The sequence below is a fragment of the Lagopus leucura genome, unplaced genomic scaffold (assembly GCF_019238085.1).
Source record: "Lagopus leucura isolate 7727_CA_CO unplaced genomic scaffold, USGS_WTPT01 Super-Scaffold_100159, whole genome shotgun sequence".
NCBI classification, from domain to species: Eukaryota; Metazoa; Chordata; class Aves; order Galliformes; family Phasianidae; genus Lagopus; species Lagopus leucura.
The window spans coordinates 17,747,972-17,767,154 of NW_024962335.1; the positions used below are offsets into that span (position 1 = coordinate 17,747,972).

The 19,183-nt window shown below is 42.7% G+C and overlaps 1 protein-coding gene across 3 annotated transcripts in view; it reads right to left on the reverse strand.

Annotated features, from left to right (window-relative positions):
* TBXAS1 (thromboxane A synthase 1) overlaps window positions 1–19,183 on the reverse strand; it is a 235,238-nt gene that overhangs the window by 6,164 nt on the left and 209,891 nt on the right. For all 3 annotated transcript variants that reach the window (XM_042889527.1, XM_042889526.1, XM_042889528.1), the window contains 2 exons: window positions 2,510–2,598; window positions 30–167 (listed from right to left, as the gene is read on the reverse strand). In XM_042889527.1, coding sequence (XP_042745461.1) covers window positions 30–167; window positions 2,510–2,598 — 227 coding nt within the window. The remainder of the gene's footprint in view (window positions 1–29; window positions 168–2,509; window positions 2,599–19,183) is intronic.

The following is a 19,183-nucleotide window of genomic DNA, read 5'->3' on the forward strand; positions in this document are numbered from 1 at the left end:
CTAAGAATGTTAAGCATACACTTACATACCTTTCAGGAATGAATTTCTCTGGCTCTGGCCAGAATTCTGGGTTGTGGTGGAGATGTCCAACTGCAGTTTCAATAACAGCACCAGCAGGAATACGCTGTCCCAGCACCACACAGTCCTTAGCTGCTTCCCGAGTAAACCTGCAACAGCAATGTCATGTATCCCAGATGATTAATACAGGCAAAAACACAGCAGGAGGGAGCCATAAAAGCCATTTATTGACCCTGCAATTTAGCAGGCAACCCTTTCCCAGTATATAAATAAAGCAGTCTTTGCTGATGCTAGTTTCTTCTCATGTTACAATCGTCTCCACCTACCTAGAAGTACACAGCCCCAGCCCAGCTGGCTAACTTTTGCCCTTTTCACAGTTCTGGTTGCTTATGATCTTTAGAAGTGCTTAGGTGTTGAACTGCAAAGGTGTTGCTAAAGTCAGCTTCAGACTCATTTTTCATGAAAACTACAGATGGAGTGTGTCAGTCTTTTCTAATAACAGGTAGAAAGAGTATCTGCCTTCAGGAAAAGTTATATCAAAAGAGGGTTTTTTAAATTTATTCAGTTGCCCCCACTTTAGGGCAACATGTGAATACTAGCAAGAGTTGGTTTTAATGGTAGAACTAAGTGGTCTACTGCTGTTACAGAAATGCAATCAATTCACAAGCCTTTGAGAAACTGCAGCTCGCAGGCACTCATCAAGGACAGGCCAGACGCTGGCAGCACAGCTCTCCAGCTTCCTCCCAAGCCATAGTGGTCTGCAAGGAGTGGAACTGTCCTGAGGAACCTCACTGTGACAACGTGGCTGAAACAAGCAGCCTGTCCACATTGAGTTTGGGTCTGCAAACCTTGCAGGAATGCTGGGTGGGTGTGCAAGTGTGCAAGGGCAGATCCCAATCTGCATCTTTTGGAGCTTGGAGGGTCGCTGCAGATTCCAGCCCAACACCAGTTGGGAGCACCGGGGCTCCCACTGCTGCTCCCCACACTGAGCCAAAGCAGTTGAATGAAGATTTCAGTTTCAGAGCTGTCAGTCAAGTGCTATTACAGAGACACATTCTTTCCTCACTGTCACTCAGTTTCTCTCCTCATAGACAAATAAATAGCAGAGATTCCAAACCTGGAACAAAACACTGACACATTAAGAAACACACTGACAAGCCATCCCTCTCATCCTCACAAGAATTTGGTGACAGTGGAAAAGTGAGTTTTGTGGAAGAAAGTTCTCCAGCTAGTAAATGATTTTTTTTTAAAAGGACCTCATCTTACAGAATACTTGGCTGCTACTCGATATTCTCCTGAATACTGTATTATTCTTGTCATAGGCAACTAACATCTTTCCAAGGCACAGGGCTGTCCTATCCACTGCTCATCCATCAGAGTAAAAGCCAGATCAATAAACACCAGTGACAACACCAGCGGAAACTTCAGAACAACTCTGCTCCATTCTCATTTTGTTTCCTATTGGACAAACACTGATTGTTTCCCTGTGGTTCAGCTGAAACTCAAAGATCCCTGATGCTTTAACTGTTGAAACAGTTTCCACTTGTATACCATGTATAACACAGTAAAGCTCAGTTATCTCATCCATGAGCAAGTATCCTTGACATTTACTCTCTGAGCAATCCTGCAGATGCCCATGGAAAAACCTTGCACTGTAATCTTTGGGAATGTATAAAAGAAATGTGATTCTAAGCTTATTTAATTTTAAGGTGATTGCAACTGTGGGGCAAGTTTTCCAAAGGCTGTCACAGTAAGCTCAGCTTTGGCTCTTTTCCAGTCATCTGAAATTTCTTCCCAGCTTAACAATAAGCAGCACAACGGGCTGGCTGCTTTGAAATGTTCCACTCTTAACATTTATGCCTGCGATAACTTGGAAATTCAACAATCAAATGGTTTTGTAATTTATTTTGTGATTTATTTCCCCCTTCATTTTCAGTTCACTGAGTAAAATTATTTGCGGGTAGATTGGGAAGAAACTTCAAAAATTTAATGGATGTAGCCATTTGCTTAGTGATGTTATTATAGCACAATGCTTGTGTAAAACAGGAGGGTACAAGTTAAACACATGTAAAACAGAGTTTTCTGAACGTGCAAACCTTCCAAAAACTTAGTGACTAGAAGGTCACTCATCCAGGGTCATTCTTTGCTCCCTGCCCATGAAGCGTACCAAAGCAGCACCATCTGGCTTTCTCAGGCCAGTTCTGCTGCAGAACAGCTCCATCCTCTAATCTTATGGGATGTGAAGAATGGCAAGAGAGCAGTCTTGGCCAATTCTTCGAAAAAAAAAAAAAAAAAAAAAAAAAGCTGCTTTAGAAATACGAGAATGAGCCAGTTTTCCTTCAATAGGCCACATTATATCTTCCAAATGCACAAGCAGTATTGATGTTGGCACAGAGACCAAGAGCACATCGGTCTTCCAAGAGTAGATTTCCATTTTATATAGCTGGGAATCTACCCTGCAGAATCAGAAGTGGGGAAAAAAGAAAGGTACCTGAATGCAGGTGGAAACATGCGCAATGTCTCGGCAATCACCATGTCCAGATAGGGCAGCTCCTGTACATTTTGATAATCGGTGACCATCTGAAAAAGCAGGAAGAAATGAACAACCACATTTTCTCACTGTGGCATGCCAAACTCGTCCCAGATTAGCTTTTAAATCATCTATTTTTCATTGGGCATTTTTCCTGTAGAAGAACTCGAAGTCTCATCTAAAAGAGTAAACGATAAAATTATACAAAAATGTGGGCAGTAATTAAATGTGTGTATAACATTTCTTTCATCATTAAAACACTTTGGTGTGCAGCCCAGCTGAAGATATAATAATAAATCAACTTGCTAGAAAGTATTTAAAATAGGGTACTGCAGAAAGCAATAATAGCTCCAGCAGTCATATTGTTTTATTCATGCACTGAGATCTGCACTAGACATTCATTCCCTTCCAAGACCAGGAGTATGGCAAAGCACTTTCTTCCTAAGAAACAACACATCAGTTTTTTCTTGTTGATATTGGAGCCAATCCTTTGCCCTTTCCCAAAGTGCCAGTGGACACAGAGCAGGTGTGAAATCTGTTCCTTTTCATGCTCGTGCCTTGTGTAACACTGCTAAATTTTGCGTGGTGGGAAATGCCAGAGCCCACATTTTCATTGGCCAACAGAACTTCCCAACCCATGAAAACACAGTCAGCACTGAGACCTAAACTACACTGTAGTGCTGAAGGCTTTACCCTTTGACAGGCAGCAAGAGACAGCAAACAGGATGATCACCAGTTGCAGAGACACAACCCAGCACACAGACGCATAGATAATTTCTCCCTGTTACCTACCTCAGAAAAAAAAGGATGTTTTCCCCGTCATTATTCAGTGTTCTCAGCAGAGGGCAGCCAAAGTACATCTAATAACCTCATCAGGAGAGCAGAGTTTTGTTTTAAATTAGAGCATCTCCTAAAGACTGACACGGAGTAAATTGGAGAAAAGCACAGACATCAGACTAGACTAAACCTTTTATGAAGATTTGGGGCCCCTGTCGTTCACAAAGGGGACTGGATTCCATCCTTCCTTTATTTACTACAGCACTTTTCATGTATAATGCATATTTTATTGAATTTTCATGCAAAAACATATGGTACATACTGCAAATACTAAGCAGAGAGCAACTCCAGATGGTATGCAGAAAAGGCGTACAATAGAGCAAGGATACCTTGCTGGATTAGGGTATCCTTCTTATTCAGAACTAAGCCACCATGCACCATTTCACATTAACTGATCTTTTCTAGGAAAGAAATAGATACAATCTATTATCCCCATTTTTTTCGGCTCAGGAGAGCAAAAGCAAAAACAGAGAAAAAAAATTTGCACATGCTGAGCAGAACCAGAGTGTCTGCTCTTCTCACAGGGAAAAGAAGATGCCACTCATCTTGTCAATACATTGAAGTATTTCGTCAGTATATGCCAAATATTATCAATACAGGAACTACAGACTGCCCTGACAGTTTTTCAATGCTGTTTTTCACGTTGCAGCAGTGCCTATTAACTCAAACCTTCGACTTAAGTCAATGGTTATCACACAAAGAGACTCAAACACACAAATAGCAGCCATGTCATGAGAACCATGGCTGCAGGCTGGGCTAGGAGCTGCACTCCAGTAAGAGCAAAGGCAGGAAGGTGATTTTATCATTCTTGTTTTGCAGAAGGGGACATGAAGTTCAGGGGCTGCCAGCAATGCCCATGCTCACACAGGAAATGAGTAGCAGAGGCTGGAGATGAAGCACAATCAGACTCAGTGTTCAGGCCTTCATGGCCACACTGTCGTTCTCCATGGCATCACAGACACCATGGGCTTTAATGCAAAAGCATGCTGAGGTGTGTATTCATTCTCTTCTCCCCTCCGCTTTTTCTGCTCTCCTGTATCTCTCCAAATCCTGATTCCCCATTTCAGCCCCATCCCTGCTCTCTCTGCCTATCTCATGGCTGAGAAATAAGTCCAGGTAGACTGAGTGAGCGGTGAATCCAAGACCACACCACGATGTGTTTGATTCCCTGAGCCATGCGCTATCCACTGGGCCTTCTTGCCTCTCTCATAATCCCTCTACTTACTTCTGGAGTCAATAATTAAGATAATTATATGGTAACCTGATATAATAAGTAGCCACTAAATCAAACCATACATCAACAAATAATGTAACACTGAATTATGTGAGCTTTGATTTGCTTTTTGAAATAGTTCTATACCTTCAGGGGATTAGCAGTTTAGAGAACAAAACAAAGGTGCAAAACCAACTGATTTTCCTTGGAAGAAAATTTCCTTTGCTTACATGCAGAAAAAGGGGTCAGTCAAATGGCAGTGCAGTGAACTCAGCTATCAGACTAACTCAGCATGGCAGACACATCAGTCATTTCCTACATCTGATGCAGCTTAATTATTGGCACTTCCATGCTTTTAACATCAAAGTAACTGAACCTAATTTAGTCGTTGTTTGTAAGGTCTGACCCAGGGCTGAGTAAAGTACACACCAGCCAAGTATCCCTATTTGGGAAGAACATTTTGCCACTTCTTTTTTTCTTCCTGTCAAAGAAAATATTTTCCATTTGTTTTTCCACTCCCTCTCTTCAAATTATTCCTTCAGCCAAGCACATTTCAAAGGAACTTAAATTTGCTTTTCTCCCCAAATGTCCCTATTTATATCTTTAAAATGCTGGCAGATTTGCTGGGGAAAAAGAGGGTTGCTGTGCAAAGTTGCCACTTTAACCCCTTCCAAAAATATTGCAATGTTGGCTTTTACTCAGAATGGGGTATATTTTCATTAACAAAGAAATTTCATTCTGTAACAAGTAGAGATGTGGGGGGAGATAGGAGGAACCACACTGCAGGTAATGAAATATTCTGTATTTTAATTTTGCAGCCACTGCTTTGCACAGCAGTTTGTCTTATGCTTTGCAAAGCCCTGTAGTATCTCTCCCTGCTGACTTGGAAGTGGAACAGCCACGTAAATCTTGTGGCATTTCTCTCTGTGTCTGTTCCCCCCTTTTTGACTTCCGGAGGGGCGGAGGTGGACACCTTCACCCAACCCCAGCAATTTACTCACTTCTGAGGTCCAGCAAATGTCTGCTTTGGCTACAGATTCTCTTTTATGTCTGGCAACATAACCCAGGCTTCTAGAAAAAGGTGGGAAATTAATTCCTAACCCCACAGAGGACCCTGCAGCAAAATACCAGCCGTGATTATAAAATCCCTACGTGCTACAGGGATGATGCACGTTTTAATCCCCATAGAAGTTCCAAGAGAGATAACTGCCTTCAGATCCACCTCTGCTTTTCAGTTTTGGCTTTAGCATTTTCAAGGCAGGCAAACCTATTTTCTGCCACCACCCTCAGTTAACTTTTAGTTCTTCAACAAGCACCAAGGGAATCAAAGTGCTGACATGAGAGGTCTGGCCAATCTTTCTGCTGCAGTTTAAGATGTTACTGTTCCCAGTTGCTCGCTCCTCTTTGCTGGCTGTGGCTACAGGCACCACAGCCAAACCAGCAGAAGGGAACATATGCCTGCACCTTGGCTGCTTCCATACAACGTCCAGCATGAACCTATCTTAAGCAACACTTTAAGACAAGATATCAAATTTTTCCCAAAGTAGCTGTCAAGAAAGGTACAGATCCCCCCTATCACCTCTGTTTTGGGAATGGAAATCCAAGCACTCATCAGTGAATACAAGATTTCCACTTACCCTATTGGTCATGGTCTGGTGATACTCAGCAGCCAGAAATGAAAAAAATATCAGAGAAAATTGTATGTAGCTGACAGAGTGTGACATGCACTTGAAATGGATTTGGAAGCAGCAAAGGCTGTGAAGACCACATTCTTCACAACTGATGCTGCTGAGTCACGAGCTGGGGCCTTACCAGCTGTGGTTTCAGAGAAGTTGCAATCCAAATCAAACATCTCATGGACAGGTGTGACTGTGACAGCATCCACGTCAGAGGGATGATGCGTACATCTGTTTAAGTGCAGCTGCAGATCCTTGAGTTATCTGTGCACATAGAGCTGCACAGCCCACATCAGCCCTCCCCCAAATATAGACCTAAGAAAGCAACAGGAGAGAAGGTGAGTCAACAACAAACCAGCATAATCCTGGTGAATCTCACTCCTGAATTCCAAAAGAACTGTTGAGCCTATAGCCAATCAGTATTTACAAACAGGTCAACGATGTTTCTTGATCGAATGGATCTAAAGCAGCTGATAGATCAAAGAACCTGTGAGGGTTTTGATCTTTCTTTGGTCACTGCAAGGAGCTGCTAATCCACCAAGAGAGTGACAGCCTGTTTGCCACACTTAGCCTGGGAGAGGGGGAGAAACGCAAGAATGCTGTGTCAAGATAGAGTTGCTCTGTGACAGCCTTTCTAGCAACTGCATCAAGACAGGAAAGGTTAGAGACAGGGCAGCACCCAAGTTACAGATCAATGAAAAAAGGGTCGGGGTGGTTCAACAAATGCCTATCTGCAACTTGCTTAAAGAAAGCTTGCCTAAGTTGTATCACATTCACAACCTCCCTACAACGGCACTGAAATTGTGACAAATTTGCCCGAGTAAGATTTCTTGGCTTCAGCCTCAGAACTTGGATCAAATACTAAAAAAAAAAAACCAACAAAAAAAACAACCAACCACTTAAGGCAGTCATCATAAGATACCTATTGCAAAATCTCTCTCTGCTATCTGCTGAATGAGATGCCATCCTGAAGCATGGCACCAAGCAGAACTAGCCCTTGGTGCTGGGGTCAAGGGACCTGCAACCCTGTAGCCTCTTAGCCCCAGAAGGCAGGCAGGACAGAGGCAGTGCATCTGTTTCTTGAAGATGCACTGCTTTAAGATATAGAATAGTGTACCTAAAATTACTAAGTGTCCACTGGCCAATGCCAAAGGCCTACAGATTAAGGCTGCTTTTTTTTTTTTTTTTTCCTGGCAAAATATTCAGTTCTTCATTACAGACTGAGAACAAGGTGCAGGAAGGAAAAATAGGACAAGTCTCATTTCCAGATTGAGATGTAACAAGAGGCATCCTAAGCTGCCTAGCACTTCTCCTCTCAAATTTTACAGCACATCTTGGTAGCACGAAAGTCTCACCAGCAGCATTATGCCTTCTCATCATTCTCTCTGAAATGAACATTGAAGTACGTCCTCAGTCACAGCCTTCATACCTGCATTTCTGGAAGCCCTAGAGATGTTCAAAGCTGGACAAGGCCCTGAGTGACATGATCTACTGCTTAATCTAGCAGTTGGCAACCCTTCCTATGGCAAAGGGGTTGGAATTAGATGATCTTTGAGGTCCTTTCCAACATAAGCCACTCTAAGATTCTATGAAATGAGTAAAAGCCATCAAAATCATGTACTCTCAAGTTTTCCCTGTACTTCTTTGTGCTACGTGGGTTCACCACCACCTCTCATCTGCTCAGCTGATCGTTCAGTAGAAATGCAGCATGATCTCATCCCCACCTTTGCTGAACGTGGGGCACTGACTGCTTATCGGGGCTGGAGTTTTACTTGGCTCATCAAAGCACTTCACAAACTGCACCAGCACTCAAACTTCAGCACTCAGTGCATCAGGCATTTCAACGTTTCCCAGCTCCTCTTAAAGACCATGACTGCCAAACAAATAAAGTGTTACAGCCTTTTGTTCAAAGAACCTGCCTCACGCCTCCTTTTTCTCCACCCTTCACATTACCCTGTTGAGGCTTCCACTGCTCCCTCTTGCCTGGTCCACTGCCATACAGATCACAGGAGCACAGGGAAAGGCAGGTGCTGAATCACAGGCCAAGTTCAGAGGTGGTGGGAAAGGTTGGCATAGTTCTTATACACCAGTAACCACATTACACGCAGGCCTTCCAGCCAAATTCCCTCCATTACTTTAGTGCAAATCCACACATCTCCCTGGGGTTGTATCACTGTAAAGCAAAGGAAAATGTGGTTCTAAGTATGCACCCAATAGTGCTGGGGAAAGAGCCAGAAAGTATAAGGTTACACCAATGTCAACTGCCTTTAATGCTACTTTGCTTTTCAAATCAAAGGCTTGAGCACTTGACAGAAGGCAGACCTGCGCTACCTCGGCTAGTTATTTTGGTGCTAAAATAAGGCCTTCATAGCATCACTGTTTGCAACGAAACTTCTGTGAGATAAAAATATTTCCTGAAACTGAACAGTGCCCCAAAACCAAACAGATAAACACAAGTCTGTAACCAAAACAGTCAGAAATTCCCTGCCTCCTACATTACTACTGACACATGGTGATCAGCAAGAACAGAATGAGTGCCATCAGGTAGAGGATCTGACACAAAAGCAACAAAAGAAGAAAACTGTTAGAAAAATCATTTGTGAGTCAAGGTACAAAATAAAAGAGAGGAGAAAACAAATGTACATCAGTGTTGGTTTTGTGAATTTGTCAGCCCCACCTGGTTCCAGACTCCAGTGCCAAGAGAAGTGTCCTTTAGTACAAAAAGAGTAAATACCGGGAAGTGAGAATGGGCATCTGGGGCTCTGCAGTGCCACAAAGGAATGGGCAGGACCCTGTGTGCTGACAGTGCTCAGTCAGGAAATGTTAATATGTTAAATATGCAAATGCCCTTGCTAGACCTATTTATTTCTATTTTGTTTTATTTTGTTTTATTTTGTTTTATTTTATTTTATTTTATTTTATTTTATTTTATTAGGTTTGGTGGAGAAGAGAAACTCCTCTCCAGGAGTGCTTCCCTACTTATATGCAGAGAGCACCCAACTCCAGCTATGTGTGGCTGTGGTACATCCGTGGCTGCTCACTGGAGAGGGCTAAATTCATCAGAGGCAGAGATTGCCCATTTCTCGCCTCCTTCTCCTTAAAGAGCACTCAGCCCCCAGAAGCCCCCCTGGTTCTCTCTCTCTCTGCTCACCTCAGCCCACTGAGACTCCAAAGACTCTTTCAACACTTGTCTGACACAATCAAAATTTCTACTTGGGTGGCAGAAATTCTGAATGGTGAAGTATCCCAGTGGGAGGGAGGCAAGGAGGAAATTAAGCAGGAGAAAGGACTGCCAGAGGCCCAACAGGCTGAGAAAGAGAATTATAAAACTGGGGTAGGTCTGTCCGAAGGGCATGTCACCAGTCCAAAGCACATTAAGCACTGAAAAGTTCGTGCAAGACTTAATCCTGCCTGCTATAGAAGTGTCCCTTGGTGGTTGCTGCAGATCTACAGGAATAAAGAGGAGGGAATTTTTTCCCTCTCAGCAGACATTAATGGTATTACATAAGAGTCAGATGATTTAATTTAATCATTCCTGCTCCAACTGGTATTTTCTATATGGGGGTGACAGCGCTTTAAATTAGGGCCTCGCATATAAAAGGCTCGTGTGTTTAGTTTAATCAAATATTCATTTCTGCACGTTATATTTATATTAAAAGACATCACCATGAATTTTTATGCTGCAAATAGACACTACCACATTAGCTAAGTAGTGAGGTCCTCATTGGTCATTCGTCTCTACAGCTTAGTATGCTTGGCAGCCTTATGGACTGAGAGATGACTCAGGCCTGAGTATGTAGTTTTGGGAAAGATGCCCTAGAGAGCACAGCTTGACCTACAAGGAGAGCAGAGCTTTACGCAAAATGAATGACTCCAGTAATTTACCCTTCTGTGGATACTTAAATATGGGCTTGAGCCAGTGGTTGCTTAAGTCATTGGCTTTAGTGGCTGCTGGATGAGACCTTCTCCGAATTAGAAAACAGGCAAACATTCACAACAAAGAAACTGCAAGATTCTCCCATCACTCAGCATAATTATTATTTGCTCTGACAAGGGCAGGTCAGTTTTAATACCATGCAACATTTATGTAGTGCCTGATGCCTTGAAAACAGTTTATGTACATTAAGTGCAGCACAACAATAATAAAACTTTGCCTTTCCATAGTTGCTTTTCCCTTGTGGCTTGCGAAGCATTTAGCAAGCATTAATTAGTTGGTCATCTTCCAAACGCACGTGTGAGGTGCTCCTGGTAAATACTCCCTTCATGCACACAAGGGGCCAGCAGAAGTGCTGAAGAGTGAAGCCAACAATTCCCAACTATTAGAATCGAGCACCCACCACAGCCAGCCTGCATAAGTAGCCTGATTTTTTTTTTCAACCTCAACGTGACTACTGTGAGTAAGAAGGCAAATGCTGCTCTGAATGCCTAGGCTTAAAATGACCAAAAAAGAAAAAAAAAAAAAAACCTTGCAGAGCATTTAAATACATCTTCAACAAAAAGGAGCTTTGTTTGTTTTTAGCTACCCAGATTTTAATTCAGGGCTCAGCTTGTCTGTAAGAAACTGGTGGTACTAAAAGTGCAGAAAGTAAAGAAGCTTTCCAGGTGTCAAAGATACAATTCCTTACTGTAGACTGCACTTCCTACTTAATTCGGGTAACAGTTTAACCCTTCTTGCCTTTTTCTCCGCACAGTGAAGCATCAGAGCCAAAGGGAGAAAATATTTTCTAATATGTGGTTTAAAGCTGATGTTCCACATGGGGCATTTGAGCCAAGGAGCACAGTTACACCCAGTTCATAAGACAACTTTTTGCCTCCAGTTCTCTTTTCTCTCTGTCCAGGCAGTGCTAGCACAGACTGACCCTCTTTCCTAAGTAGGACCTGTGCCCTGTTACTCCATCCTGCTGCTTCATTTCTTGACTGACAATGTGACTTCTGCCATGCCCAGCTCTAACATCAAATTTTAGAGGACATACTTCCTACAGAACACAAGGGTAAACTCTGCACCTGTTGAAAATTCTCAAATTTTAGCTGAAAAAATTGAGAGAGAAAGGGTAAAAACTTATTTTCTGACCAATGCTATTTGATGCCTTTTCCTCTTCTGCACCTTCTGGAAAATGCTGACTGCTATGGGTATAACAAAGCAATTTACAATTGGTATGGAAAAAAAAAAAAAAAAAAACATATAGCACTTAAAACAGCTTTTGTGACTTTTCTCTCCAGTGCACGAAGAAGATCTTAAAAAAAACCACAAACAAGATGCCAGTCCAAAACTCATGACCCCAAGCTCAGTGGGAAGCTGGCTGCAAGCACGGGCACACAGCTTCCAAGGCACTATCCTATGGTAAGCCCCTCTAGATATTCAGATAAAGCTGTCTGCAATGAATCCTGGCTGACACCTAGTCAAGGATTTCTCTTCCTTCTCCCTTTGCTCTTTCTATTCTCCATCTGGGAACACAGAAATTTCCCTAAGCCTGTTCATGCTAAGATTTAGCAAAGCCATCATGGTGTCATGTTCTGGCATCAGTTTGTGTCTTTGCTTTCCTCTGCCCTTTGTAGAGCAGCATGGCATGGCTGTCCATCTGTTTATGATTTACTTTACACAATGACTTGGTCCTGATTACACTGATAAGCACAGTAGGTTATCTGAGGGCCAACTGGATCTCTGTAATGACACTCAATCTGTACCCAGATCGTGGGAAGGTTTCCAATCAAAGAAAGGACAGTGACAAATTCCACTGAGGCCTCCCCCAGGACATCTTCCCTGTCCTTAATCTCAGCAAGTAAAAACAAATGTCTGTTTTTTTTATTCAGAATTATTCTGTAATTTCCAGCACCTAACTGGTCCATAAGAAATGAAATAGAAGGCAAGCAGAGAAAAAGAGAAAGCAAAATCTGGGTCTTGTTGACATTTAAAATGAACACTGGAGAAGACTATAAAAGAACAGCATTCTGTTCAGGAGGCCGCATCTCTAGTGGGCTTTTTTAGCACAGTCCCAAAGCACACAGTCAGTGGAATCTGCACCAAGAAAGAACAGAGCCCAGAAAGTGCAGCTTTGTCACGGGGCACTCCATGCTACTACTGGCAGGGAGCCTTCTGAGTGTACAGAGTAACCACCTAGCACATGTCAGTGAATGGAAAGAGAAACAGTTCAAAAAGGAGGATGAAATCATAGGGTTAGTAGTGAGGAAATACAGAATTCAATTTGTAATCCAAACAAGGTCATTCCTAGCACATTTTAGGATGATATAAGGCTTTATGGGTAAGGCAAAGAGAAAGTATTGCTCATGATTTCTTTTGCTTTATGAGTAAGCTGCTTTGGCCTTTATTTATTTATTATCTCACAGTCTCACAATGATCCTGGTGTGAAGACCAATTGCTATTATTCCTCTCTGGCTTCTCAGGGATATTTTTGCTTCTTGAACCTGATCTTTCCTCTGTCAGTCCCTGGCCATTTCACTCATTTACCTCTCCATAGTTCCAAGGAGTCTCTTACTTTTGCAATACTTCACGCCTCACCTCTGTGCTGTCATTTCACTTATGGCCATTCTACTTTGAGACTTGCTTTATTTGCTTTGCGACTTACTTTGTTTTACCTTCCTCTTTTTCAAAGCTCTGCCTTGCACGACGTCACAAAAGCTCTGGGGTGCAATAAAGAGATCTGGGAGAGCCCAGCCAATGCAGGGATATCCATCTGGAAGTCAGCCAGCCCCAAAGTGAAGGGCATTTAATCCAGAGGCTACTGAGACACAAAGGTGACCTCCATAAAATGATGTTTGCTGAATCATTCAGTACAAAAGAGCACTTTTAAGCCAGAAAAGCCCAAAAGCCTGTAAGAGTCTGCAGGGGGTTCACTTGCAATTTTGCCCATATATAATACTGTATCCTTTGCCCTTTTTTAGCACAACTTGTGGCACAAAGATCTGTGGGTGCCTATAGATGGACTAATTTGGAGAAAGGGATTTTCTAGGAGTACAAAGATGGAGCACAGCTGTAGGCTTTTCCTGTAAAGGCCTGGTCACATGTGAGAGCAGCTAGGCACACTCAGTACTCTATCAGCTCTGACTGCTCAAACATGAGCGAGGTCTCAGTCTGCTTGGAAACTAGCTGGAAAACATGAGATTTATGGCAAATAATAAAATTTTGAAATTCACTTGCCTTCAGGCTTCTGAACTGAGTTTCTTATTTCTGGTCTTACCTTTTCAACTATCATGGTTAGAAGTAGGCTTTTTCCCCGTTCATTTTTGTTTTTGTTGTTGTTGTTTCAATAAAAAAAGATAGATTCTAATTATACATTTGACTTCAGTGGTGAGTGGTTCAAGAGAATACAAAACAAATACCCAGAGACTTGCCATGCAATGGCAGGATGCTGATAATGCTCTATTTGCAGAGCTCCATGGGCCAACCCTGCCTGGCTGTCTTCTGCAAGCACTCGGCTCAAGTCACACAGTCTTTCAAAAAAAAAAAAAAAAAAAAAAAGAGTCTACAAGAGCAGGAATTTCATGTGAATAAGCATCACACAGGCACAAGCTGATCCCTGCTGTACGCTGACCCTTATAACAAGCAAGTTTTTATGGTATGTGTTTCAGGGGGGATTACTGTGAGAGGGACCTTGTGAATTAAGCACCCAATCTCCTCTGAAAATGTCAAAATTGGCACTTTGGCAAAGCCTGGCTCAGAGCAAGGTTGAAATATGCAGATAAAGTAATTGGGGGGGAACTGTAGTGAGGCTATATATAGCATTTTGTTTCTGCTGGGTATGAGACGGGGGGTGGGGAAGGCAGGAAGTGAGGAGGAGAGGGGGGGAAAGACAGATAAATTCAGGTTGCTGCTGTCACACACAGATCCACTTATCTATGGCTGAAGCCCAGACAGCTGTGTGACTGCAAATGAAGAAAATTAATTAAAAAGTAAAAAATGAAAATCAGCAAGAAGAAAACAGAGAGAAAAAGAGGACCTTATGCTTCCCACACCTAGTCTGATGTATAAGTATCTGACTGATGAAGGGTGCTTATTATTTCTTCAGCTCCATGTGTGTAAAGAAAGCTACAATTCTCCTAGCGAACAAGCAGATAATCACAAAGCAAGTGGCACATCTCTGCTATCCAAACTTGGCTCCTCTATTCAAATAACATTCTGGTAGTTCCATCTGTATAATACCTATGGTGCACTAAGACACTGGAAAGCAGGTTACTTGGGATCATATCCCGCCTGAACTATACCTCCAGTAAGAGAAAGCACTGGGAAGAACTGCAAGTAGATGTGGTTCTCTTACACCTCTTACATATTCGGACCTGCCTCCTGTCAGCCTAACTTCAAGCAACCTCACAGTTTTCCCTCCTTTATCTCCCAAGGCATTTGCAATGCAGTCAGAAGAGCCAGAGCACCTTCCACTTTTGTCCATATCCACTGCCTTTCCTCACACATTCACCTCCAGTGCCTTTGACATTATGATGTAGTAAAATAGAGTAGCATTAGTACTTTCAGTCTTTCTTCATGTGTGCACACATGTAAGCATGTGTATTTTCTGTAACACAGCCATCAATTTGAAACAGTATAAAAAGGAATAAAAAAAAATTAGATCTTTAAATCTCAGAAGATCTGAGGTGTCAGTGCTACAAAGTCAGAAAATTCATTCCAAATCCTATTTATCTAGGTCAGGATGTAAGAAAACTTTTTTTCTGCATGCCTCATATGCACGTCATCACTTTTGCTACTCAGTACTATACAGGCCAGGAACTGAAGAGCCAGGGAAGACTGCAGCTTCCTCTCTGCTTCCAGAGGGCTTGATAGAAAAATCCCTTTTGTATTCCTTACAATGGAGCCTTGTCTCATATCTGCTCCAAGAGATGGATATTGAGATGGCCAGGATATTACAAAGACTGTGCTGAGCATGTGTACGTAACTGGGGAAGGAGCTCAGTGCCCATCACCGCTGCTGCCTTCTAATAACCAGAAGAGAAATCTGCTTGCAAAGCAATGAACAAGTTAACAAAAGACTTCATTTCGATCCAGCTGATGCCAGTATGACACTGGGAAACATGGGGTCAGATTCCAGGCACAGTATTGCAGGGCAGGAGGAGTGCAGGGAGGAACATTTACGTGGCAAAGCCACAGGGCCTGCAGTCAGGAGGTCAAGTCTTGACGCAGCTTTCCAAGTGAATTTGGGGAAGCAACATCCTCTCCCCCTGTGCTTTTATTAAGACTGGTAAACCTTAATCATGAGCTTGCCTGGAGACTGCTGATGAAGGCAACATACAAAGCTTTTGTTCAAAGCCTGGCCATTGCTAAACTACTAACAACAACCCCACTTTTAAAAAAAATTTCTTCATGTCATAGGTAAGTTGAGCTTTGGCTTTTAGCAATGATATAATACTAAACAAAGGTACGTCTTGAATGGACAACAAAATCATGGACAGAATTTTTTTTGTATGTTAGAAGTGAACTTAACCCACTATCAAAGCTTTGATTTATGATGCACATTTGCTGGAGGGGGCAGGAAAGAAGTGGTAATGGGTGCACATGCACTCATCCATAGACCAGCAACACTGAAGGCAAAGAAATACTGATTTTCTACACTTGGGAAAACAAACAAACAAACAAAAGCTGTAATTTGAAATTTAGGGAATCTGCTTTCTAGGTTTTCTATCTATGATGCCCTCGGGTCTCAAACAAAGGTTAGGGCCTGTTGGGATGCACCATGCTCCCCACATCTCTGCCCTCTCAAATCTGGATGAGGGAACCATGGCAGGGATGGCTGCTGCTGCAGAAGGCCATGCCCTGCTGCCTCCCTGCTAGGCTCACCCTGCCCTCTTCCCTGACAGTAGCTATCTTCCTCCACAATAAGAGGAGCTGCTCTTTTCTCCAGCCAAAAGTGTTCCCTGAGCAGAGAGGGCCCTGGAGCTCACACTGGTGTGTAGAAACCCTTGCCAAAGCCAAGAGAAGGCTGTGGGGATGCTTCGCAAGCAATGCTACCAGCTCATCTCTGCTCCAGCCTGGATGGCACTCCTCGATTTGATTATTTTCCCATCACGTGTTTCTCATTTCATTAAGGGGAGCTGTTAATCAGGTGACCCACAAGTGGTGGGGCTTTCGGCGATCCCGACGTTACCACAGTAACAGAAGGAGCTGCAGCTCCACTCGGTGTTGGCATGCTCCCTGTGTGCTGGAGCAGGAGGACAGCATGAGCTCAGTGCTGAGCGGGTGCTGGCTTCAGGCAGCACGGCTCAGCGGGGAATGAAAAGGATATCGGCTCTTTTGTCAGCTCAGCTCGGTCTTTATGTTTAAATATCTGAAGGTCACTAAATTACAGAGAGCAGAAAATGAGCACAAAGGCCCCTCTCTAAGATTACCTAGGTTTGCTGAAGGAAATCAACAAAAGAGAATAAAACGAACTGAGCAAAACAACCACCGCTGCTACGATGTTACCCTTCTCGTTAAGCCCATACAGTGAGCCTATAGAGAAAGCAGCATTTCCCGTCTCTCTGCTGACAGTTCAGTATTGGGGCACAAAGGCAGGTCACTGTCCTTGGTGATACAGTAAACAAAGATAAGAGCTGAAAGCCACAGAGTATTTTTTTAACCCTGGATAATTCTCTCAGAATAAATTCCATTGTGGAGAGATTTATTGTTTACTTAGCACTCCTTAAAAGAGCTCCTCAGGAATGCGGTCTCCTTCCCGTGTGCTGGACACAAAGCACACATTTCAGTTGAAAGCCCTGGCCAGACCTGCTTGGGGCATCAGTCACTCGTCCCTGCAGTCCTTATGGGTACATAACATGCGAACCTTCTGGAAAAATGTGGCCCCAAATGTTCATCCAGATCTGGTCTTTCTCCTAGGTTAGGAATTTAAACAGATGTCTTCCACGGGCAGCCATGCTTTGCCAAAATACCAACAAATAAAGCATTGCTTCTCTTTTCTGCTCACAAAATGCCTGCAGCAAAGCAGCACAAGAGTGTAAAATCTCAGTTTACTTTTTAGCACACGAAGGATCAGTTTTCCCTTTACTCACTCCACATAGAATTTCCAATTTCCTTCTTCTCACAGCACGTCTCCCCAAATACATACATACCAATCCACTACTGGGGAAAACAGGCAGGGAAGACATCACTGCCAACAGCAGAAGCATTCCTGTGTTCTCCATGTAAATGGCTCAACAACTTCAAGTAAGGTAAGAGTTTTAGCTTTTGCTGATTTGAGGCCTATGACATCAGTTGATCTGGTGCTGGCACAGAAGTGGTTATTTAATCCTGCCATCTCCTGCCTTCCCACTCAGCAAACAGCCATAAAACCTGTGCAGCACACTGCCTAGGACCTCTCTGCAATGTGTGCCTGATAGACTTCTCCTAACAATAGCAGAAATAATCAACTGGATGAGTTTTAGGCAGACTGCCATCTAGAAGAGCACAGCATCCAGATCAGAGGAAGATGAACAGACGTATTTCTCATGGTTTTGTGCTGTACATTTGACACTTGAATCATAGAATAGCTTTAAGGAACCTTAAAATCTACTATCATCTACTTCCAACCCTTGAACTTTTTCACAGGCTTCTGGATTTCAACAGACATGAATCTCTTTTCAGGACACAAGAAGGCTTGTCGCAGTGTAGTTTTAAGAATATGGTTATTGGCAACATCCTGGGATTGGCAAAGATGGATTACCCACAGCCTGGGGCTTCACTGTAAAGTGGACTGTGAGTTTAAAAGGTTTCATTTTCTGAGAGAGTTATAAGTTTAGCTGCTGCTAGAGTTTCCAACAGTGTTCTTGGGGACAGTTTCTGTAACTTGATCTCACCTCCATAACCCTACATCACTTTTCAATTAGACTAGGTCCCTTCCATAGGAATAGAGCAATTAAGAACTCTCTTGGCTTTCACAGGACTGCAATGCTTACACGTGAATTCATGTTCCTCTTACATGTTTTCAGATACTTGCTACTTCTGTTCACTGGATGGTGATTACGCTACAGATTGTATCAGACATGCACTTGGTCTTTTTCATCTGTTCTCATTACCTCTTTTTGGCAGAGGTAATAATCTGGTAACACAAAAACAGAAGCAAGTTCTGCTATCTGTTCCAAAGAAACTATTCACCAGGATGAGTGGTGAGGATGAGTGGTACTCAAAGAGGTCAAAATCACACAAGAATCATTACAAAGATCAGCACATCCTGTACCAGTGTGCCATCCAACTCCTAATATTAAAATTAATCCCTTTTTTTTTTTTTTTTTTTAATCAATATAAGCAATGCTTCTATTTGCAGATTTTATTGCTCTGAGACTGGCTGGCCCACTAACAGAAGCAGAACGGTTGCAGAGCCCAGAAGAAAACAGCAATAAAATTAAGCTCTTCCCCCTGTGTAGTCCATCCATGCAATAGGAGAGGTACGCTTGCCTGTGGTCATCACCTCCCAAATATACAGTATTTCCAAATCCTCACTTCATGTGCTTCATACTAAACTAAGGCCCTGCACTCACGTGCCTATACCATCTGCTATTAGCACAGCATATAGCACAAGTTACATTGATGTGCTATTTGATACATATTAGAGCACTAAGGAGGAATCTAAATAGAGTAACCAGTGTCACACCCAGACACGTATATGGTATGCACACCACCCAAACTCATTTCTCGGTAGTAGCCTTAGCTGGTCTCAAGAGGTATTGCTCCACTAACATCTATTAGTTCACATGGATCAATGCTGTTATCAAGTGAAACTTCTTTTTAAAAGAGAAGCATATCTATATTCTTCAGTGCAACTTCTAAAAAAGCCTACAGTAAATGGACTGAGAAAATTTCTTCAGCCTACATGAGTCAATAGTTCATCTATATGCAGGAGAGAAAAGGCATCAGCCCACTCTTAAACTCTGACTACAGAAAGAAGATGTAGTGCACATCCCCTGGTGATATACT